The 23694-nt window shown below is 53.0% G+C and overlaps 1 protein-coding gene and 1 long non-coding RNA gene across 2 annotated transcripts in view; both read left to right on the top strand.

Annotated features, from left to right (window-relative positions):
- LOC102260525 (chromosome unknown open reading frame, human C9orf3) overlaps positions 1–21774 on the top strand; it is a 333222-nt gene extending 311448 nt beyond the window's left edge. The window contains exons 15-17 of the mRNA XM_014545703.1: positions 16314–16400; positions 18104–18248; positions 21256–21774. Coding sequence (XP_014401189.1) covers positions 16314–16400; positions 18104–18244 — 228 coding nt within the window. The 3' untranslated portion in view covers positions 18245–18248; positions 21256–21774. The remainder of the gene's footprint in view (positions 1–16313; positions 16401–18103; positions 18249–21255) is intronic.
- On the top strand, positions 297–10260 carry LOC106727377. The gene is made up of 4 exons (XR_001363559.1): positions 297–308; positions 7569–7668; positions 8731–8854; positions 10070–10260. It is a non-coding gene; the product is annotated as an uncharacterized LOC106727377 (long non-coding RNA).
- Positions 21775–23694: the final 1920 nt, after the last annotated feature.

Here is a 23694-nt window from a genome sequence, read left to right on the forward strand (position 1 = left end):
GCGGAGACCCTGGAGTGCGGCAGGCTGTGGGGCGCCCTGGGGGAAGTGCTCGCGCCCCTGGGACCTTAGCGCTGGACTGGGTGTCTGTGTGAAACCCAGCGCAGCAGGGAGTGCGCATGACCGGCGCGTGTGTTCCCCGTATTTCCTGGAGGCACAGGAAGGCCCCCTTACTCCCCTTCGGACTGGCGTTTTTCCTGAGCACATCCCCATGGGAAGTCACTTTCCGAGGGGTGAGCCTCTTACTTCACGTGTCCTTGGAGCTGAGTCTCACTGCTCATTCCTGATCGACCCATCGCTGCAGAGCTCCTGTTGGCAGGCGGACGCTCTCCACAGGTCGCCCAGCCTCGCTCGCGTGAGGAGCCTGTCCTAGCACAGACCAGGGCCCTCGTTCAGTAGCTGCTTCAGCTGCTTCTCTGTTGTCTACCTCCCTCCCCCCTGCCACCCCTTCCCTCCTCCTTCCTTCTTCCTTCTCTTTGTGTGTGGATGCGTGCAAGCCCACTGGGAAGTTTATTTTTAATATTCTCTTTATGTGGCTCAATATTTGTGTTACTTGTGCTGCTCTGCTCTGTGCTTGGTTGTGTTCACAGGATGTCTGGTCTGGTACCAGAGTTTCTGAGCACGATGCCTGGTCTGTGTTGCCCGCCAGCTTTTTTCACGTCTGAGGTGGTAGGTTACAGGGCCTGTCCTCCTTGGGATGTGAGTCCCCAGGTCTGCTCTGGGGAAAGGGATACCACGTGTTCGGAGTCTTAAAGGAAAAGTGCACAAGGACGAACAGAGTAAAGCATCCATCCTAAGCCACCCCAGCCTTGTGGCCACTCCGCCTCTGGAAAGCGGGGCTCTCTGCTGGGAATGTTTGGGTTCCTGGACCTGGAGAGGAACACTAGCTTGGGGTCAGCCACCTCTCACATCCCGAGTCCGACACGACCAGCCAGATGCCGGCTCTAACCAGGACGGAAAATGAGCTGAAGGGAAGCTTAGTTCATAGAAATATGTGTCTTCTGTTTTTTTGCATATTGGCTCAACTAGAGCCATAAAAGTCTAAAAATATATTGGACATGGATTCTTGGAACAAAAGACATTTTCTAAGATCCCATTTTAAGTCATGAATTTCTGCATCTGTAGCAGGTCTCCTGGGCTGTAAAAGAGCCGCCCCCTGGTAGTGAGCGAAGATCCATGGAATGTGGCTCTGTGACCTTCTTTCCCTGAGCGCATGGCTGACCTTGAATCAACTTTACTTGTACAGGCTGCAGTTGGGCACTTCAAAATTGGGGACTCACCTCAAGTTAATTATTTGAAAGTTCAGAAACCGAACTCGTCACCCTAACTGTCTTGGAGTCAGTGGAGGACATGGCTCAGGAAGGCCCCACGGCAGCATGCCCCGCCCTGATGTTGCGACGGGTGGATTGTCCTCTCACTGTGTTTGGGAAACACTGCTGGTTGGAAGGAAGAAGCTGCCGAGGTCAGGTTGGAGTGCAGAGTGAGGGGACCCTGTCCCTGTCGGGGGCCCCGTGGTTGGCCCCGGGTGAGGAGAAGACGGATACCTGCTCATGCGCATGTGAGCAACTCTTCCATGTTCCATCTCCTGGAACGCCCAGGCATGGACTTCACAACAAACGGACTTGGGGCCCAGATCCCAACACGTTGCCCCTCTCCCGGCCCGTTTTCCTCGTCTGCACAGCAGTGCCTAGACAAGGCTGCGGGCTCCTGGCTTCTTGACTGCAGCCAGTGGCAAAGAATGTTTCATGACACTGTCTTTACTCTTATATTTTCTATTATTTCCTGTTTCGTTTACTTTAAAAAAAAAAAAAGTGCATTGTGATGCAGTAAATTGATTTTAAAATGCCATAACCCCTTCACAGGATTGTCGTGAGAAAAGTTGGTGAGCATTCAAGGTCATGTGACTTCTGTTGATGAGAGATTCACCATCTCTCAATTGGTGTAAAATGGTCAGATTTTATTATTTAGCTGTTCTTTTCCTTTTAATCTATCAGGACTGGCAGGGAGAAAAAGTAGTAATCTACCCAGCTGTTAAGAGCTCCTAGGCCTCTGGTAAACTTTAACGGGTAAAGAATGATCGATCCTAGGGGCTTGGTAGGTTTGGGGTGTGTGGGGGGAGGGGGACCTTGCTCTGACATGTGGACTGGATAATTGCCACTGTGCATTGTGGGATGTTTAGCATCCCTGGTGTTTGCCCATGAGATGCCAGGAGTAACCCACACCCAGTTTTGGCATCAAAAATGTCCCCAGACCATTGCCAAATGTCTGGTGCCGGCAAAACCACTCCAGTCAGAACACAGCTCCAGCAGCCACTGCTTCACCAAGGACAGTGTTTTCACTGGTCTCGCAGTGCCGGACGCAGGGCCACAGCAGCCAGGCGTAGCTGGAAAGGGGCAGCAGCAGTGAGGGCCACCCTCCGCGGGCCCAGAGAACAGAGCCTGCGAGAGGTGGGAACAGAACCTCTGCTGGGAAGAAGAAAGAATGGCAAAACAGAAGTAGTAGGAGCAAGCACACCCAGAGAAGCCAGTCAGTGCATGAGGCAAACCTGTTCCACCACAGTGCACAGAGGGCCACGCCGCTCAGCCATGGCCGGCGCCTTCTGCTCTGGAAAGGACACTTTCAAGGTCGATTGCGAATGGGAAAACATCCAGCCTTGCAGGCCTTCTCCACATCACTGCCTTCCCTCCTGCTCTGGCTGAGGAGCCCTTGCAACCCTGTAAGAGGGCCCCTCCCGGGGTGGGTTCCACATGTGCGGGAGGGCCCAGATTTCAGAGCAGTGTCCTAAGAAGCACTGTTGCTTGAAAAGAAAACAGGACAGCATTTATTTGAAGCCCAGAGGTGGAAGGTATGGTTCCCAGCATGCAGTGGTCTGACAGCTCTACTGCTCATTTCTAAATTTTATCTGGGCCAAAGCATAGTTCCTGTGAACGGAGAGCATTTCGTGATCAGCAGACCGTCTGCTGGAGAGGCGTCGACGGGGCAGAGAGTCCAGGCCTAGCCCGGCGGCACGTCCCTGAAGCAGCAGGAGCAGCAGCTGTGGTTCAGCTCCTCCCCTTCCAGGATAAACCTGCCGGGAGCGGGGGGCTCTGTTCCCTCTCCTCCCGGTTCTTTTCCGATAGCATCCGGCCAGTTCAGAGGACAGGTGAGGTGTCATCGCTGGCTCTGTTGCCGCTTCAGGAAGTTCCCGTTTCTGTTAGTGAGATAGATGCCTTGTAGTGAACTGGGTGCCTCTTCCTCTTTGGTCCGCTCCATGGGAATCTAAGCAGCATGGAGGCCGACTGGCCTTGCTGAGCACAGGCCCTGTACCCCACGTCGGAGGTAGCCTCCGGCGGTCGGGCGGGAGGGTCTGCGAGGAGCCCCACCCCGTCTTAGTGCTGCCCTAGCTGGGCTGTGCCTCTTCCTCCCGGAGGCCTCCCTGGGTGCACCAGTGTCCCAGAGCCTCCCAGGTCATCACCTCCCAGGTCGTCCCCTCCCAGGTCATGACCCGTATTGTCAGGAGGCACTGTCCTGACAGATGGAACATAAACAAGAGGCCCTTGTGGGGGGTCAGAATAGTGAGTGGCAATTAGTGAAGTGGTTCTGATGGAACGGGGCTTCCGGAAAGGCAGTCCGACACCTGCCACCCAGCATTGGGCCCTGTCACAGCTTCTTCACAGGGACCAGGGGTCCAGCTCATTGGCCCCTTGACCTGGTCAGATGCTGATGAATCTGAACTTGAGTAGGTGAGCTATAAATAGTGTGACTATTGGTTTTTTAAAAGTCAGGGCAGTGCGTGTGAAGGGCACAGCTGCCCTTTGACACAGCGCTGCTGTCCTTTCCCTAGTTTGAGAGCTGGCCCAGGTATGGATTGAAGAGGGAGCGGGGTGTATTTCTTTAGTTGGCTCTAGACCAGTGATGGCGAACCTTTTGAGCTCGGCGTGTCAGCATTTTGAAAAACCCTAACTTAACTCTGGTGCCGTGTCACATATAGAAACTTTTTGATATTTGCAACCATAGTAAAACAAAGACTTATATTTTTGATATTTATTTTATATATTTAAATGCCATTTAACAAAGAAAAATCAACCAAAAAAATGAGTTTGCGTGTCACCTCTGACACGCGTGTCATAGGTTCGCCATCACTGCTCTAGACACACCTATCTTTTTAAACCAGGCGCCTTTAACGATGTGGGAAAGAACAGAGCTCTTACATATTCTTTAGTTACGTGTGTGTCTTCTTTGTTGTATTTGGCTTATGAAACAAACGTTCTAGATTTCCTTCAGGATTGGGAAGCTATCCCTAGGTATTGCTTCCTTCGAGTTTTCTTTATCTGTTACTCACGCTGGTGCCACTGGGAGTTTTCTGTGGAAACTTGCAACAAATAACCACCTCCTCTGCTATACTGCAACGAAACAATTTTTCAAAAGCAGGTGTAAATAATGGCAAAGTAAAAAACTTCCACCTTTTAAATCAATATTCCGCTCTTATTCTGGAGGCCAGGGTTACTACAGCACGTTGAGCTGGTCAGATGCTTGGTAAATAATAAAGACAAAGAAAACAAGTGAGCCATTGATGGCAAAATCTGCCTGATTGTTCCGAAAAGGACCTAGTAAGTAAACAGTTATAATCAAGTCATACTGTTTAGAGCTTGTAAATAAAAGGAAAAGAGCATCAATACCTGGGCTTTTAGCTACAGCTCAGCCAGACTCAATTAGGGAAGTTCCGGTCGCTTGTGGTCCTTTGCCGTTTGCTTCTGCCACTGTCCTGGGCAGCAGGTCCTCTTCACAGCGGCTGCCAGGGGCGCTGTCTGCCCCGCGGTGCGTGTCCCCCGGTCTCTGCAGACTTTCTCAGGAAGGTGCGCCGATGGGCCCATACAGCTCATGTTCCTTTTGGCTTTAAAGAAATCAAGACCTAGGGTTTTATTGGTGCTCCTGGCCTTTTCATGCCTCCGTCAGTAGTGTACACACCTTTGTGTTAGATTTCTGTACTAAAATCGGTGCTAAGGGAGCACACCGTTGTCTGTGAGCACTGCCATCATTTCACAACTGTAAACTGGACCACATTTTTATGTAACATGTGCCATAGGTGCCCTAGAACAGTGGTTCTCAACCTTCTGGCCCTTTAAATACAGTTCCTCATGTTGTGACCCCCAACCATAAAATTATTTTCGTTGCTACTTCATAACTGTAATGTTGCTACTGTTATGAATCGTAATGTAAATATCTGATAGGCAGGATGGTCTTAGGCGACCCCTGTGAAAGGGTCGTTCGACCCCCAAAGGGATCGCGACCCACAGGTTGAGAACCGCTGCCCTAGAAGGCTCACTTTTGCCAACATGCTCAAATCTCTTTCACGATTGCTTTCCCCTCCGGTGCCTTCCTGTGCATCTTTCTCTTCTCGCTGTTTCCGTGGCATACCAGGATCTGAGAGTTCAGTGGGTCTGGCCTTGGAGCTGTGGAGCTGGCGAACTGCAGATAGTCTGAGCCTCAGCATTCCCAGCAGCTGGAGCAGCTCCCCGGGCCGGTCCTGAGGGAGGGGCAGCGCTCTAGAGATCCCACAGTCCCTGGCCGCCTGTGCCTCTGACGTGGGAACATGCTGGTGCCTGAGAGCAAAGAGAATGCAATTACGTCGGATTCACATGTTTTAAAGGATGAACGTACACCTATTGATGTGCAAATGGTGGTACTTTGTATGTCAGGGTCTGACATTTAAAGACCAACTGAACTTACAAGGTGGCACTACAAGTGAATGTTAAGCTACTTGGTCGGCATGTTGCCTTGCTGCAGCCTTGACCCATGCGGTCTAAGTTCCATAGACAGCTAGTCTCCCCACCTTGGTCGAAGCAGATGCCCAGGCTGAGCACAGGACGTGTGCGGGCATCAGGGGAGCCAGCCACCGTGAGCAGCAGCCCAGAGCTGGCTCAGCCGGCAGGACACCAGGTGGTTTTCCCAGGAATGGACTGCCTAGAATAGTACCTTTTGCATTCCCCAACTTGATTCCTGGGTTTTAATAAGACTTTTGAGAAATATAATTCATACACCATACAATTCACCCACATATTCACAGAGTTGTACACATCACCAAAATCGATAGAACATTATCATCATCCCCAAAAGAAACCCTGTACCCTTCATCGGTCATTCTCATCTCTCCCTGCCCCCACTCTGCGGCCCCACGCTAATGTTTCTGTCTCTATAGACTTGCCTATTCCGGGCTTCCATACAAATGAAACATACAATATGTGACTGTTGTGGCTGGCTTCTTTTCAGTTAGCATGTATGTTCAGTAATCATCCGTGTTTTAGCATGTATCAGCACGTCTTTTTCTTTTGTCACCAAATATTTTCAGTTGTATAGATAAACCACATGTGTTTATTCATTCATCCGTTGATGGACATTTGGATTGTTTCCACTTGTGGGCTGTTGTGTATAATGCTTCTGTGAAGACGTTTTGTGTGGATGTGTTTTCACTTTTCTTGGGTCTGTATCTAGGAGTGGAATTGCTGGGTCACATGGTAACTCTGTTTAACCTTTTGAGTTTTAACTGCCAAACTACCCCAAAGTTACTGCACCATTTTATATCCTCCCACAAGTGTATGAGGGTTCCAGTTTTTGTTCATCCTTGCTAACTCTTGTTATTGTCTCTTCTATTTTCGCCATCTTCTTGGTTATGAAAGAATATCTCGTTGTGCTTTTGATTTTCATTTCCTTGGTAACATCATCATGTTGGATACCTTTTCATGTGCTTATTGACTACTAGTGACCCAGCGCGCAAAATCGCACAAGACCCAGGACTCCCCCAAGTCTCCCCAGCGTTGCGGGACCCAGAGTCAAGTCCCCGCCCACCACGCGTGCCTCGCTGCACACGCAGCCTCCTGGTGATCGGTCTTTGGTCGTTATGGCGTTACGACCACTGGGTTTTTATTATATAGATTAGTATATCTTTGGAGAATGTCTGATCAGATCTTTTGCTCATTTTGAATGGCTTTATTTGTCTTTTATTACTGAGTTATAGTAGTTCTTTATATATTTTAGATACAAGTTCCTTAGCAAGTATGATTTGCAAAAATATTCTCTCTGTGGATAGTCTTTTCACTTTCTTCTTTAGATTTTTTATTGATTTTGGAGGGAGAGGGAGAGGGAGAGAGAAATATCGATGTGAGAGCGAAACAACAGGCATGTGCCCTGACCGGGTATTGAACTGGCAACCTTTCGGTGCACGGGACACACCCAAGCAACTGAGCCACACCGGCCATGGCTCTTTTCACTTTCTTGACAGTGAAGCACAGAAGTTTTCATTTTGATAAAATCTAATTTATCTATTTTTTCTTCTTTTGCTTGTATTTTTGGTATCACATCTAGGAAGCCATTGCCTGATTCAAGGTCTGGAAGACCTAGGTCTGTGTCTTCTCTTAAGAGTTTCATGGTTTTAGTTCTGCCTTGAAGTCTTGGGATTTGTTTTTTTGAGTGCATTTCGCTTGCTCCGCTAGGGAAGGCCATTGGGAGAAACGGCATCAAGGAGGGAGAAGAGAGGATGGTTTTTCGTGGAACATGGAATGGCTGGACAAGGGCTGAGGGGCCCTGTCCAGTAGCAGTGTCACATGGAGTCTTCTGACCACACCTCGGGGTCTCCCCGCTTCCCTCACTGCACCCTGTTAAGTCCTTCCATGACATGGATATCTACACTTGCCGGTTACTGAATTTTTCTTAAACTTTCTACTGAACTGTAAGCCCCGAGAGAGCCTCTCTGTTTGTTTATCCTCAGTGCCCAGTACTTACTTTTTGGAGAGGACTTTTCCTGGATCTCCAGGGTTTCCAGAGCAGCAGCTACCAGTGCCCGACACGCGGTGGTTGGGACAGCGGAGCCCGTGGTGAAGCCCACGGGAGAGCCAGCCTCTGGCCACTGTGGCAAAGCCTGCAGCGTGGGGGCCCTGGGGGCCCGGGGGGGCGTGGCCAGGCACGGGTCCCTTCTGAGCTTGTCAGAGGATGTACTTGTGCTCACTTCTGTGGCAACAGTAAAGTCCTTTTTTCAGCAGAGGCCCTGTGTCACCTGTTACGAAACGGAAAAAGCAGGTGGAGTGTGCTATCTCCTGATTGCAGGCTGACACATCAGAGCGCAGTGCGCCAGTGCAGTGTTGACGGAAGGAAAGCAAACCGGGCGTATTTCAAGGAGGACCCAACATGGGCTTCCGAGTTCTGCCCTTTGGAGCCAGCTGACTAATGGCATTAATGTCCTTAAATAAAATAGTCTCTCCAAGGAGGGAGACGGGTTAGCATTTGCCTCAGAGGGTGCATGTGGTGTGTCGTCACCTCTGCCTCGCCTCACTCCATGCCCTTGGCCCTTGCTGAGAAGTATCGCTGTGAGAGCGGTCCCGGGAGAGGTGGCAGAGGACCCTGTCTTGCAGCCGCTGCCATTCAGGTTATCACTGGGGACAGCCGGTTACAGACAGTTGACAGGCAGGTGAGGGCGGAGGGACGGACTGAGCAAGGTCAGTGTGAGCCCTTGAGAAAGAGCCAGGGCCTCTGATGCCTCCTTTGTTGTCTTAACCCCGGGCCTGGGGATTTATTAACCTGGCTCTGTGACAGCAAATGGAGTGGCTTTTAATTTCCTTTAGTTAGAAAAATAATGTTACAATTGCAGCCCTTTGAGAATAAGACTGAGTAAGGTGAGAGAAAAAATGGGAAGTGCTAGGATCAAAGTAAAATGTTGGAAATCTGTCCTTTTCAGCTGACGGCTCTCCTATCTTTTCTCAGGAGAGTGAGCAGATGAGCCACACTGGACCAGCAGAGACGCCCCAAACAAAACACTTGCTGGAAATACTGTCTGTCCCGGCTGCCTTCCCACTCCTGGCTGCCCGGCAGGCTTCCCTTACCAGCAGTAAGCTCACTTTAAAGCAAAGTTAAATCTAATTTAAGGACGCAAATTGAAAAAGCAGGTTTGTTTACTGCAGTGCTAGACTTATTAACTCACAAAAGCCATGAGCCTTGTCTTTCTGTTTACACTTATAAAATGGATCTCTAAATGAGGTTTAATGGGCCTCCCAGATCATGTTCCCCAGGCAGACTTTTCCTCTTCAGCAGTAAATTCTGAAATCAAAAGGACTAGAAAGAAAGGGGAGCGCTTCCTGTCATAAATGGGATGGGTGGCATTCTTCAAAGCATTTTACAGCTTCCAACTGTGCATTCTAATTTCAGAGTAGCTGGAAAGCATTCTGAGATGTTTAAAGTGGTACATTCACTGAGAAACGTTTATCAAGCACGAACTGGGTCCCAGGCCTTGGGACAGGGCCGGGGACAGTCCACAGGCCCTGGCCCCACTCTCCCAGGCTTGACTCTTAGTGTAAACACAGGAGCAGGCGAGCGAGGAAGCAGGCAGTCCCGAGAGCACTGAGCTGGAGCGACTGTCAGGCGCACTCTGAGGTAGTGACGGTGCAGGGACAGGCGGGGATGGGAACTCCCGGCCAAAGAGGTGCTCATTCGACTGTGCGTGGTGTGCTGGATGAGGTGGGGCCCCATGGTGACCGCAGGCCTCCTTGTCCCTTTTGTCTGCTGCCCCTCACAGCCTCCTTCTGAAGGTTGTTAAGCCATTTTGGAGCTTTCTGGTGCCATAAGACCGAAGGACTGAAGGGGCTGGAGTGCATTAGCAGGAGGGAATACCCTGCAGTGTTGTAAGTGAACGTCTGTGGAGTGACTGAGTACTCACTCCAGCTGTGGCCGGTGGAGAGAAGGGAGAACACAAACAATGTGTCCGCTGCTGCTGCTGCTGAAGTCAGAATGAATTCGGTTGAATGGCTGGTTCATTGGGTTCTCTGGGTAAAGGTACCTGTTACAATTTTTAAACATTTAAAACTAAAGCAGGGGAAGCAGTGCCTACAGGAGACATGGGTGCTTTTAAGCAGGGCAGTGAGTGTGAGCGAACCAAACCCCGGATCCAGGACTGCAGTGGCGGAGCAGCGCGCTCACTCTCCGTGACCTTGACCGCCGCCTGCTCTGTCTGGGTGGCACACTGGCTACAGAGCCCAGGCGGGGTGTTGGCTGTCGTCGTCTGCCTATAGCACTGTCTACTCACCCTCTGACTCCATTTATTCCTCAGGCACAAGGACTCTTCAGAAGACACTGGTCTTCAAACTCCACCTCCAGGAACCAAGGAGTTTCCTATTTCAGTTTTCCTGCCCGGCCTGGAGAGTGAAGCCGCTTGAAGAACCCACTTGTAGTCTTCTCTTTACTGTCTTATATACTGGGGTTTCAGATTATATTTTTATTAAAAGTTAGAATTACATTTAAGAAGTGTTTGAAAACCACCTCGGAAAATTAGTTTATTAGATGATAATTTTTAGAAGTAGCTTCATGCAAAATGATCTAAAATTGAAGTTAAAAAACAAACCTTTGGGTTAAAAGCTATAAAAGAGCAGTGAGAGTTGTCATGTGTTAATAAATGTGGGGTCTGGGGTGTGTGGGGATTCCCAGAGGGCACCTCTCTGGCATGGACAGACTGGGCGTGAGCTGGGGTGGGGGCTCTTCCTCAAAGTCAGGGTGACACCCAGGCCTGTACCTGCATGCGTCCCAGGCCCGTGACTGGCGGGAGACACCGTGGTAGGAGGAGTGCTGGAGCGCGTGCTCGTGTAGGTGGAACTTAACCCACAGAGCAGGGACTCCGGCCGCAGTCAGGAGCACCCTGGTGTGCTCCTGGCAGGACCAGGCTGAAGCTGGGGAGCCAGCTCCCGAGCTCCCGTGCCCGCATGCTGGTAGCTTGGGGTTAGGCGTTTGCTGACGTGCCACTGCCTGTGCTCGCACTCACTCTGGGAGCCGGAGCGCGGGTCTCCGAGGTAGAGCGGCGTCAGACTAGAGCCAGGCCAGGCCAGCCCGCAGCCTGTTCTGTAGATGCGTCTGAAACTGCCATGCCTAGCCATGCCAAGGCCATCGCTTACACATTGTCCAGGCTGCTTTTGTGATATAACAGCAAATGAGCAGAAAAAGCAAAAATGCTCACTCTCTGGCCGTTGACAGGAAACACTTGCTGACCGTCACCATCCTGGAGTCTAGCAGACCACTGGATCTGCATCCATTAAAATGTCTCGGGATGAAGGGATTGAGGTGGGGAGCGGGGTGGTCCTTTGGCAATTTTCTTGTCCTGTTTCCAGGAGAGAGCGATGAATGTGGGGGAGCCCCTGGTTACATCAGCAATGCCGTTGTCACCTCGGAACACACATGCCCCCACACGGCAGGTGCCATTTGTAAGGCACTCGGACATCCAGGGCTTCCTTCACCTGGACTGCCTTTCTGAGCCCGTGGTTCGGCTCAGCCCAGCCTCTGGGCAGTGAGAATGTCTTCAAGTGGCACATATGCCACGTGACCGAGGCTGACGCTGGCACAAGGCAGAGCCATCTGTCTTTACAAATAGTTTGGAAAATCCCAGGCCCCAGGCCCCAGGCCCCTGGTGTACTTCCCAGGGGTGGCTCGAGAAGTCCCAGCTCCCTCAGGCCTCTAGGCCCCTCCCTGGTGGTGCCCCACTTCCTCCGCTCTGTCCCTGCGGGAGTCTGCTCAGAGTCCTGCCCCGACCCTTCCCTCCACACGTCCAGGGCCGCCCCTCCAACTAGCAGCAGCCCTCTGACAGGCACTCGCTCCTTATTTCACCAGTTAACAAACAGCTCTTAGAAGTAATATTCCCCAGCTTTATAAATTCAATGAAAATGAACTCTGAATTAGGAAATAAAGCCGAAGCATGCGGCTCCTGCTAAGATGAAAAGCACTTCCTGTGTGGGAGTCTCTAGTCTAGCACTTGCTCGGCAACTGGTCAGTTCTCACAGCATCCCCGCCACAGGGCCGGGCCGGGCCTGGTGAGAGCAACCAGCCCAGCGGACAGGGCTGCTGGGTTAGACCCTGGCACCGCTCTGTGGGTCAGGAGGTCAATTTAGTAGGTCACCAGCCAGCCTAAGGAACAGAAAATAGAGAGTGTATGCATGTGTATATACATAAGTGTCGGCTGCTGTGAATGTATTTGGAGCAAATGAGCCATCAGCCTTGTAGTTAGAGGCCTATGTGTGTGTTTCCTGCAAAATTCCTCTTGGATACCCAGGCCATCGGTCTACCCAGGTCTCCCAGATGACGGAGGCCTGTTATCACAGACATACTGTCCTGGCGGAGTCCCTGCTGTGGGGGGACACGGTCCAGGTGCAGCTCAGGGATCATTGAAGGGTTTTCGTTCTGCTATCAAATGTGGGTCTGGCATGAATCGGCTTCTGCAAACATTCTTCATTCTCCCACCCAAATTCTGAGACTCCCATCGACACCATTTGCTTTGCTGGGTTCCCATCCCCTTTTGCTCAGAGAGGCTTCAGAAACCTGGAAACTTGTGAAGTCCATCTACAGGGGCGGGTGAGTGCCGCTGTGTTACAGCCCAGCTGTGCACGGAGGGCAGCACCCAGTCTTCAGTGTCCCTCAAGCAGAAACATTGAGAAGCAGATTGCAAGCTGATTTTTATTAGTGTTTACATGTGCACTCCTGTGTGCGTACATCTGTGTATCACGACTTCATTGGGACTTCATGGGAAGAAACGGGCCTCCGCCCTCCTTTTTAAAATCTTTATTGTTGAAACTATATATGTCCCTCTTTTTCCCCCATTGACCTCTTCTAGCCCGCCCCGCCCCCACCCCAGGTACATCCCCTTCGTTAATCATCCCTCCGTACTCGTGTGCCAGGCACTATGCTAATAGCTCGCACATGTTCCGGAACCTTCAGCACAGCTCTGTACCGGGGCACTCTGGTCCTGGCACTGGATGGCGGGAGACGGGCCAGGCCCAGCTGCTGTCTGCACTGAAGGCTCGGTGACGGGCACATCCTTGGGAAGCCAGGCTCCAAGTGCCCTGGGAGGCGGCGCCACAGCCAGGCCTCTCCCTCTGCACCGTCCCTTCTCCTCCTCTTCCCCTCGCTGCCCCACGCCCTGCATCCCCGCCTGCCTCTTTGCCCTTCTCGTCCTTGCCCTACTTCTGTGCAGCCTGACTGCGGATGGTGTTCAGCTAAGACGTTGGCTGACGCGAGGCTTTTGTTGGAGATCTCTAGCATGAGTTCAGAGTGACTTCGTGAATTTGAGTTGTAGTTGAAAAAGTCATTAAATTTCTCAGCCCTGTTGAGACAGAAGTGTAATAAAATGTGAGTGTGTACAGTGGGATTCGGTCCGCGTGGACATAGTGTGTACACACAGGGTATTCTTGAGACTGAATGAAGGGATCGAGCGTGGGAGCCGTGGCGCCTCCTGCTCCAGGGCTGCTGTAGGTATGCGTGGAGGTTATTTTCCATCGCACCGAGGAAGTGAGAAACGGTGCCACCTCACCCAGTAATTTATCGGAAAATAAAGAAGAGCAGATATGCAGAGCGGACAGCCTTCCTCAGAGGCCTGCTTCTCAGTTCTCTGGCTGAGGCTCCCACACTGGACCTCACCTTCCCCATGGCCAGCGCGGGCCCTGTGGTGTCTTCTGAGCGTCCTGCTGTGGAAACGGTGACGTGCCCTCAGCTCTTTGGTGATGAAGGGCCTGCTGTTTGCTCTTTGGTGAGCAGGGGAGGCTGGGCGCCCTGTAGCCTTCGGGGGTCAGAAGACTAGGTCTCTTATTAATCGTGAGAATACACTGTTTTTAACAGAGGCGTGGCAGTGCCGACTCCATATTGATGTGAAAAGCCTCTTTCTGTGTGTTGTCCCTGGAACTTGTTTCACTTGTGGGGGGGCTGGGGGGGGCATCCCGCCCCCACCTGCCCATCGGGGGTCTGATGAATGCTGAGTTATTTCTGTATGTGTACATTCAGGGTGGAGGGGAGCACAGGAAGGAACAATGAGAGACTGAAACCTCCATTCTCAAAATCCAGGCTAAAAAGTGAATTTCCCCCAAGTTGTAGAACGAGAAAAAGCAGTCGTTGTCAAAGGCACAGTGTGATCAGGATTCGAATCGGTTCAAACATTTTGAAGCTGACAGAGGCCTTTGGTACCGTCCGTGACCCACTAACAGCTGGTGCGGTGTGAGAGGGAGGCTTTCCCTGAGGGCCCAGAGCCGTGGCGAGCAGCCTCCTCGTCTCTAACTGTCCCTCCCACCTGGTGGCCACAGGGAGCCTCCGTTCCCACAAACGAGAGGCTGCTGGTGCTTGGCAGGATGTTGGTTCTGGGGTGTTTAGATGACCATGAGCTGGGATAAGACGAGGGGTAGAGGCACCCTTTGCCGTCTCTCCGGAGCGTGGCCTGGACGTGAGTTGCGGGAGTGGGTCTGGTGGCTCTAATGGCTTCCTCCGATGGATGTGTGAGGAGCTGACCTCTCTGTTCACGTGTTCTTTCCGCTCAGAACAGTTCCGGGGCTGCCCTTGCCCATGTATGGTCTGCTAGTTTCTGTTGCTTGCACAGGAAAGAGCGTTCTATTGAAGATGGAAAGATTGCCGAGGCCCATCTCGTCCGAGCAGCTTCCCTTCGTGGTGATGGCCCCAGGCTGTTAGCTCCTTCCCATGCACCTCTGACATTCCCTCCTGGATGTGAAAGCTCATGGGTATCCCTTCCTTACAGATTCAAAGGACCTGGCTGCCCACAGCCAAGGGCAGCGCCACCAGAGTCCCCGAATTAACACTGTCGGGGAGCACAGTAGCCCCGGGAAGGATTCTTTCCAAAAGATTTGTTTCTTCCCTTCATTCCTAATTGCGTGTAAATCTATTTATAGTAGATTAAAGGAGAGATCTGGCCAGGTTGGTGGGTAATGATAAAATTTATGGGGGACCCGGCCAAAACGTTGAAATGGCTTGTGTTTTACTATTGGCACCAATGGGTTCCTTTAAAGGCCAGTAAAACAGAGTGATGGAAGGCGGCTTTTCCAAATGCACACAGTCCCTTCCATGTGTAGCCAGCGTGGATCACAGTGTGGACCAACATGGTCGTTGCTACCTGAGCATAACCTGTGATGCAGTAGAATTGGCCTGAAACGACTCTGAAAACCAAATCCAGGTGGGATTTCCATGTGAAGAACGCGCCTCAGGGCTGAGAAATGCCAGGGCTCTGCCGCTGTCAGCAGAGGCAGCCAGGGCTGGGGTCTCACCTCCACATGGTCTGTAGGGGTGTGTGTGAGGGAGGGGGTGCTGGCAGTCTTTAGGAAAGTGTCTTTACTAAACAGCACCCACCTTTAGCTCATCTGTTTTCCGCATGTTGTACAAACCTGCAGTGCGAGCTGCTTGCATCACGTTGGTCTTCTCCCTGCTCCCCCCTTGTCCCCCCCCAGACATCCCAAACCCCCCAGGAGGCGCTCTGCCTCTTCTCAGGAATGTGGAGTGTCGTCCGGCCTCCCTCTCTTCGTTGTAACCATCAGCAGCTTTGAACCATATCGGTTATTGCAGGAAGTGAAGTTGTGGTTTCAAAGGAAACCTTCATGGACAGCCCAGTGGGCAGCGTACCTGCCGCCTGGCCGGGGATGTGCCTTTAGTTTCTTAGCTGCATTTTTCGTTTACCTGTTGTTTTGCAAAATCTTTAAAAACATCACAACACCCAACTGAAACATGCACTTTCCTCCCCCGAAGTTGACTAACAGTCCTCCTAATGAGGAACATGGTTAAATAAATTTAAATGAAATTTAAAGCTGAAAGTGCCAACAATGTTAATAAACTCCAAAGAGTACAGTAGTCCCCCATTATCTGTGGTTTCAGTTACTCATAGTCACCTGCAGTCTGAAAACATTAAATGGAAAATTACAGAAATAAACAGTTGTTACGATTTAAGTTGCATGCCATTCTGAGTAGAATGATGAAATCTCGAACCCTCTCGCTCTGTCCCCCACCAGGACGTGACTCATTCCTTTGTCCCGTGTCTCCGGGCAGCACAGGAGCCTTCCCCGCACGTGGGTCACTGGCGGCCTCTGCAGTCAGGCCACTGAAACGGCACTTCCCCGTGCGGTGCTCCGGGCCGGAGCTCGCATCCCCCAGAGAGGAGCCGTATGGAGCTTCCTTAGTGTAAAAACATGAAAGCTCTCAACTTAATAAGGAAAGAAAGAAATCATAGCGGAGGTTGCTGAGATCTGTGGTAGGAACGGGTTTTCTATTTTTGAAATTGTGAAGAAGGAAAAGAAATTTGGGCCAGTTTTGCTTTTGTGCTTCAGACTGCAAAAGTTACAGCCACGGTGTGGTAAGTGCTTAGCTGAGGTGGCAAAGGCCTTAAACTTGGTCATAGCCCACCCTCTCTGAGGCTTCAGGCATCACGGGTCCTGGCACACACCCCCGAGGATAAGCGGGGACGGGGACACAGAAGGCTCTGAGTCTGACACTCCTGCGGCCAAGGGAACCTGCTGGTGTGTTGCTTACTGGGTTTTCTCTCGTTTGTGAAGGTTCGCCATCGGTGGTGTGAACTCGTTGTCAAGCACAAATACACAACAGCGTACAAAACCGTGGAGAGGTTCCTTCAGGAGGACCAGGTAGGTCCTCCCAGCTCAGGTTCTGCCGGTGCTGCTGCCGGCTGTCCGGGACCCAAGGGTAACAAATACTTAAACATTTTCCCAAAGTCTGAAGGGTTGGTAGGAGCAGATTCTCCCCTGAGAGCGCACTGAGCCCTGGTCCTCAGAGGCACCATTGGTTCACCTGGGGTGGCCGTGGCCGAGACCAAGCGAGGCCTGTGCAGACTTCACGGCATCACAGGCCTCGGGTCCAGGGTGGCTCAGTCATGCTGGTGCATCTCTCTGTACTCGCTGGTCCTGACTTAAAGCCTGTGAGAAGGCGAGATGGAGAGCCGAGCCGCGGGAGCAGTCTGTCTGTCTGTCTGTCTGTCTGTCTGCACCTGTCACGCCAGACAGGCCTGTGCTGAGTGTCTTTCCTGCGAGAACTTTCCTCCCTGCTCACCAGAGGAAAGTGGTCATCCTCCCAGGAGCCCGCAGGAAGCGTGCGTGGGTGGCCATGTTTGGAGATGTCCTCCGTGCTGCTCTGCGCCCACCCACACTTGTCCTGGCGTGGCTGTCCGTGGCGGGACATGTGCCACGGGGTCTGTGCGGCTGGAAGTCAGCCTGCAGCTCGGCCCGTGGGCTTGACCAGTGTGTGCCTATGAGCGAGCTTTCTGCCCAGCCAGGGCCCGACGGCTTGGAGCGTGTTCCAGTCGGGCGGAGAGCGGGGGCAGGGCAAACAAAGGAGCTTTTGAGAGGGCCTGAAGATGGGGGGCTGCCAGCACGGAAGGGCTTGTTATTCCCACAAAGAAAAATGCATGACTTTGTACCAGAAGAAATGTCACATTTGCACAGTGGAGCAGGAGGTGTTTGGAAACACAGAGTGGAGTATAAGGAGGACAAAATGCAGGAGAAAATGAAGGTCTATTTGAAAACCAGAGTTAACTGTAATATACTTAGAACCATGAACTTTCCTAAATACGGATTACCACATCACAGCCTTTACGGGAAAGAAATCGTGAGCCTCTAACTAGACAAGTTTTTGTCTCGCGCTGTCTTTGAGGTCCTTCTCTTAATTTGCCCCAGCAGAGGGGACCCATGGCACAGCCAAGCGTGGAGAGAGGAGGCAGAACCCGAGGGGTTTTGGGTCTTCAGAGCATAATTGGCTGTTTTTTAAAACTGTTGGAAAAGTGCAGACATAGGTCTTCGCAGCATTGTGTCTGGAACAGAAGAGCCAGTGTTTGCCGCAGTGGAGGGACCGCGGTCGGCTGGGCTGAAGCAGTGGGCATCTTCCCGGGTGGCGTGATGCTGCTGCCTGCCCGTGGCTGCGTGTGGCGTGGTGGTCTGCGCGGCCCAGCAGTGCCGAGGGCCACCTGTCCTGGGAAGGAGCGATGTCTTGTGACATGCACACAGCACCTCGGTGCTGCCGTTAGCTGCACCGAGCCCCCCTCTCCTCCAGAGCACGGCCATCGCTAGAGAAACGCTCACTGTCACCACTTTGTCATCAGTTAAATCACCACGGTTCTGTTGATGGAATTGATAGCTGAGAATTCCTTAAGAGTTTCAGTGAAAGCAAGAAAGAGAAGTTGAAGACTACGGTTCCTCAAGTACAACTATTCAACTGTCTTATCTTTTCTCGGGTCTTCTGTGATTTCTGGACCAGCACGTTTGTGTGAAACAAACAGACTGCAAGTGTGGACACATAATTCCTTTTGTCTCATGCTCTCTGGCCTCTGCCCCTGCAGGCCATGGGCATCTACCTCTACGGGGAGCTGATGGTGAGCGAGGACGCCCGGCAGCAGCAGCTCGCCCGCCAGTGCTTCCAGCTGACCAAGGAGCAGATGGACAGATGCTCAGCCCAGGTGGTGGCCGAGATGCTGTTTTAAAGAGGTAAACTCTCCCATTCCTTGCCCCATTGTTCGTTTCTAACCAGATTTCTCATAGGAGCCACATAAATGAAGAACCAAACAGTGATCCTAGAGCACCCGCAGCAGTCAGTCCTCTGCCCCAGCGCGGGCGCCTGGGAGTGGTCACCAGGAGCAGAGCTGTCCACCCAGGCAGGACAGCTCTCCCTGGCACAGCTTTGGCCACTTCAGCTTTATCACTTGTAGTAACAGAAGTTGGGGGAGCACATCGTGGGGATGGTTAGGAGGTAGACTGAGGAGCCCAGCACCGGTGCTGGCCCCTGGCCTCCAAGGTGAAGGCTGACGCAGGAGAGCGAGGCCAGTGGCCACTCCTGGGCTGCGTGAGAACTTGCCGTCGCTCAGGTTGACCCCGCTGACCTGGGAGGCTGGGAGGAGGTCCTCCCGCCAAAGCCTGCCTCCGGCCTCGGAGCTGCGTCTGCGGGCAGGCTCGCTGAGCTGAGCCTCCCAGGCTTAGTGGGCAGGAAGTCCTGAATTATTTGAATTGCTTTTCCTGTTAATTGTGCTTGGAATTGACCTGTGGAGATTTACATCCTAGCAGTTAGGCTTTCCGTGGAGAGCTCTGTATTTAAACAGTAACTTAGCAATGGTCGGGAACGTCTTGAAGTAGAACTGTGGGGTTATAAGTGTGTTGTTTCTCTCTAACAACCATCATTTCTAGGTCTGTTTTTCTTCCAGGTTTTACATGCTATAAATAGGGTATGTCTAATCTTGTATCCTTTTAAAAACGTGACCATAGATCTCAATCATTTTTCATGTTATATAGCTTCTCTGTAAATACAGTTTTAATGGATATTTAATAGTTTATGTTGTTCTTCTTAACCCATTGTTGGACGCTTAGTTTGCTTCTGTCTTGGGAAATCATTTTTGTCCAGGATATTTAAGAACCTTACTTACTGGGAAGCAGCCTAATGCTGAGGAGGAACACCTTTCTGAGTGCGCACCTCCCAGGAGAGGCGAGGCATTGTGTTTGCTGGGAAAGGAAATGGTAGGAGTAGCTGCGGCGATTGAGCCTCTGGTAGTGAGACAGCTGTGTGCAGACGACCCCAACAGCATTCCCAGGCAGCTCCAGGCCCTGGTCATGGATGGGCCAGTTTACAAAACAGAGCAGTTATCTTGTTGCCAACCTCCTATAGTAACCAGTATAAGTCATATTTCTCTTTCGATGTTCAATTTCACGGGGAGTTTGTGTTTCTTAAAGTGTGTGAAACTGCCCTGGGCAGACTTCTTGCCCGTCCCCTGTTCTCAGCCGTGGGAACCACAGTGGGCACGCAGCTCTCACGACTCTGGTGCAGTTTTTGCCTCAAGCAGGCAAAGGAGTGGGCCTGGCGAGGAGTCTGCTATTTTCTCGCCTCCCTGTCCTTCCCCTTCCAGATGAACTGGGGGTCACATGCATCCCCTCTGCCTGCCCCCCCTCAGTTAAGACCAGGGACTTGCACCTTCCAGCAGACATCCCTGAGCCCAGGGGGACAGGAGGGACGGCCGTCTCCACCAACCCTGCCGGAGGCCTGTCGGTGCATTTCCTAGCTTGTGTTCCAAAACTGCACTGGCATTTGTATGGGCATCTCTGAGTCCTTTGATTTAAAAAATTGTTCCTCTAGGACAGCACGGAAATGAATGACAAAAAAATAAAACCATGTGGTAGTGAGGCAGGCCTGGAGGTGATGTCGTCGCCTCGTGACCAAGGACCAGGTGTGTGCGGTGTGGGCTCGGCACGCAGGCACGGCGGCTCCAGAGTGCTCTGGCTGCTTGGGTTCCTGGCATGCTGATTTGTGACTTAAGATTAAAATCACATTGCCAGGGATTACCACGCAACCACGACCTTGGCTGCTCTCCAGAGCCAGAGCCGCTCGCTCTCTGCAGCGGGAGAACGATGCACGTGGTAGCTCTTCTCCGGAAACAGAAGAAGCCAGCGGCCACGAAGACGCTCCCGCCCCCATTGTGCCCAGCTGGAGACCTCTCTGCCGAGGTGCAGAGCTTAGCTGATTGGTGAACAGTGACTGGTTTCCGCTTTGTTCACAGTGGCTAAGTTCTGCACCTGAAGAGAAGGTGAGATGGGACAGTAAGTTGGAGCCGGTGGGGCAGAGGCTGCTGCTGAGTGGTCAGCTCGGGTGCGAGCCCGATTCTGGAGGAGGAGAGACCTGCTCAGCCCGACGATGCACTTTCTCTTGTCACCAGTGCAAGGAATGTACCGAAAGGCTACAGAACGATGACTAACTAGGTAGCTCTCTGAAAGGTCAGATGTGTTTTTCGCTGCAAACGTTGTTCTTATAAAACACTAAAACCAAATGCATCACAGGAGATGAGGAAAACTGTCGCGGGGATTGCATGTGCGTGGGGCTGGGTGCGTGTGGAGCCCCGTGCTCCTCGGGGGCACCGTGACTCTCTCTTGTGTTTGCAGCCCAGGTCTCTGTCTCCTGCAGCCCCAGGACGACGGCAGCTCCAGCCGAGGCACTGCTTCTACGGCTGTGATTGGACCCGCCCTCCGGTGCCTACTGAGCTGATATCAGTTCTCATTTACACACTGGCTCAGTTCAGCAGGAACAGGAGTCGAGCCCTCGAGCAAAAAGCCTTCCTGTTCCTAGTGCCCAGAGGCTGCAACTCCACTCCGAGAAGAGGCCGCAGCGCTGGCCGCCAGACCTGTGCAGCAGGCACCGTCTGTATGTCCTGTGGTGGCTGTGGGCAGAATCGTACAGCTCTGCGGGCGAGTGCGGGGTGACGCCGGCAGCGCCACTCCGGTCATGGGGTGTGGAGGCTGGAAGCAGTTGGCGTGTGTGTGGCTCTGACACGGGCTCTGGTATCAGCGCGGGCTTTCTCAGCCACGTGTGAGCTGCACACCCATTCTCGGGGCTGTGAGACGTGGCGGGTCCCCTCCTGCCCTGCACTCGGCCATCTCCAGAGCGGGAGGCACATGAAGGTCCTGGTTGACAGGAATTCCTCTGAGCGGGAGTGATTTTATTGCTGTTTCTTTGCAGGAAAGATCACAGTGAGATTCCTTCTCATAAGCTCCTAGTAGCCCTGGTGGGACCAGGATGGCGCTGACCCGGACATCAGAGGAAGGCGACAGGGCTGCTGGGCCATCAGCGACATCGGCGTCCACGTCTGGAGCTGCTTTCCCGCGGCTGCTCGCAGCAGAGCACACGTGAAAGGCCCATCCTCAGGAAGGGTCACCTCGTCCCCACCCGAATGTGCCGCCTCCACACACTGAATGCGCACGGGGCCAGCGTGTACGCAGTCCTCCCCTGAACCGTTGAAGAACCTGGGGCCGCGGAAGGTCCCCTCGGTGTGCGGCTGGAGGGTCAGGTTTCTGTGCGGGAGCCAGTGAGCTCCGCTCCATGGGCTTCTCTGGCTCATTTCAGGAACTTCTGCAGAATTTTGGTCGATAGTTCCGTTATTTAGATATTTGCCAAAATTGTAGTGCCTTTTGGTAAAAGTACGGGATAAGAATCTAAGATGTATTTAATAATAAAATGTAATGGATTAATGTTTTTGTATTCCTGTTTGTTTCTAAGTTTAATTAATACTGTTGAAAAAGGTAGTTTAAAAGGCAGCCTGACAGGCAGTGCGCAGAGGCCCTCATCCCGCTGAGGTGGGAAGTTAGAAAAAGGGCAGAAGCCAACCTTCCCGCACAGGCCAAAAGGCGGGGGGCTAACTGGTGGTCCGTGAGGTCCGAAAGGTTGGCGACCACTGGCTTAAAGCGCCAGAGAAGCTCCAGCCTTGCTGTCAGGTGAGGTGAGGGGCTGGGCGGGGCCGGCAGGAGTGGTGCTGTCACGTGATGGCGCTGCCTTCACCCAACTCTGGCCTATTGGGGTGGCGGCGGCCTCAGCACGTTCCTGGGCCTCAGGGCTGCCCAGCTGTGACTCTCCTTCCGGAAGGGTCCACTCTGCGCAGCTGTGTGTGCTCTGCGTAGGACTGTGCTGCTTATATTGGTAGAAGAATCCAAATGTGATTTTTAAATTTGAATAAGATACAAGAACGCTGCTTCCTGTGAAGATGCCCTTCCCTCTGGTTGGCGTGTTGGGCTTCCTGTGAGGGGGAGCAGGACGGGGCAGGCACAGCCACACCCACCCAGCACCCACGGGCAGACAACTGGCACGTCCACGTGGGCTGTGGGCACCAGCTTGCCCAGTGGTTTGGTGCGGCCTTGTTTTTGTAGAAAGTTAAAGCCACACTTTCCTACCCTTAGAAACCACAGGGGCCAAGCCAAACAGCCACGTGTGGGATTTTGGACTAAGATGGCTGGTCCCCTTGGTGGCCGTGGACTCCTGCCGCTGGCTCTGAGCACCGGCCAGGCCAGGAGGCTGCAGTCAGTCCCGGAAGAGCCATCAGAGCCCAGGCGCTGAGAATGGCTGAGCTGTGGGCAGTTGGCCTGTGCTGCTGGCAGACTCGGGCACGTGCCAGGTGTCCCCGAAGGGGCGGAGGCGTGGCCGGCCGGCCTGCCTGGGACCTCCTGTCTGCACGGCGGCCGCGCCCAGTTACCCACCTGACGGAGTTTCTGCAGACAGGGCGGCTTTCCTAGCTGGCCCTTCGCACCTGAAAGGCTGTGGCCAGGGCTGGCTGAGGCCCCAGGAGTCGAGTGGCCGCCAGTCAATAAGGAGACATATAAGTAAGACTAGAACTCTCCATTTTAAAGTTTCTCATATATATATATTTTTAAAGCTCCACGTTGGTAACTGGCGGGCCTCCTGGGACTGATGGGATCTGAGTTAGAAACAGGCCGGGCCGCCCCGTGCGTGCCCAGGATGGGCTGTGCCCTGAAGGGAAGCCTGCCTTCCAGACACATGTCATTCTCTCAAGGTCACGTAGTAAGTAAGAGGCGGGTGTAAATGTGGGTCCACGGGCTCGGAGCTTCCCTCCCCACCCAGTGCCTCCGGCCACGCAGCCAGCCCGGACTGGAGAAGGCGGGGCTCCCACCGGGCTGCATAGAGGGACCGTGGGCCCAGGGACGCTGCTCTCAGGCCTGGAACGTGAACCTCCCTCCACACGCCAGTCACACGGGAAGTCTGGCCCACTTCCTCAGCATATTTCTGGGGCCCCCACCCCCAAGAACACACTTGTGGCCTCAGCGCCCCGGACCCTGCGCTGAGTGTAGGGAGCGCCGTGAAGGGGAGGAGACAGCAGAGGGGCCAGGACACCGGAGGGCCCCCCCACCCCATCTAGCGAAAACAGCAGCCCCGCCTGTGCCTGTCACTGCAGCCTCCTGTGTGAATGGGACCCTGAAACGGGGTCACAGTGACCAGGGCAGGACGCGGTGCTCCCACGGCTGCCGTGGGCCCTGCCCAGGGCGGAATCGCGAGTTGGGGGACAGGCTCGCTCCTAAACGCCCAGCCCGGGGCCCTGGGACACGGACACAGACCGGCGTGTGTAAGTCGGGGTCCGCAGGCTTAGCAACGGGGTGCGGGGGAGGCCTGTCC

The sequence above is a fragment of the Myotis brandtii genome, unplaced genomic scaffold (assembly GCF_000412655.1).
Source record: "Myotis brandtii unplaced genomic scaffold, ASM41265v1 scaffold419, whole genome shotgun sequence".
In the NCBI taxonomy this organism is placed as follows: domain Eukaryota; kingdom Metazoa; phylum Chordata; class Mammalia; order Chiroptera; family Vespertilionidae; genus Myotis; species Myotis brandtii.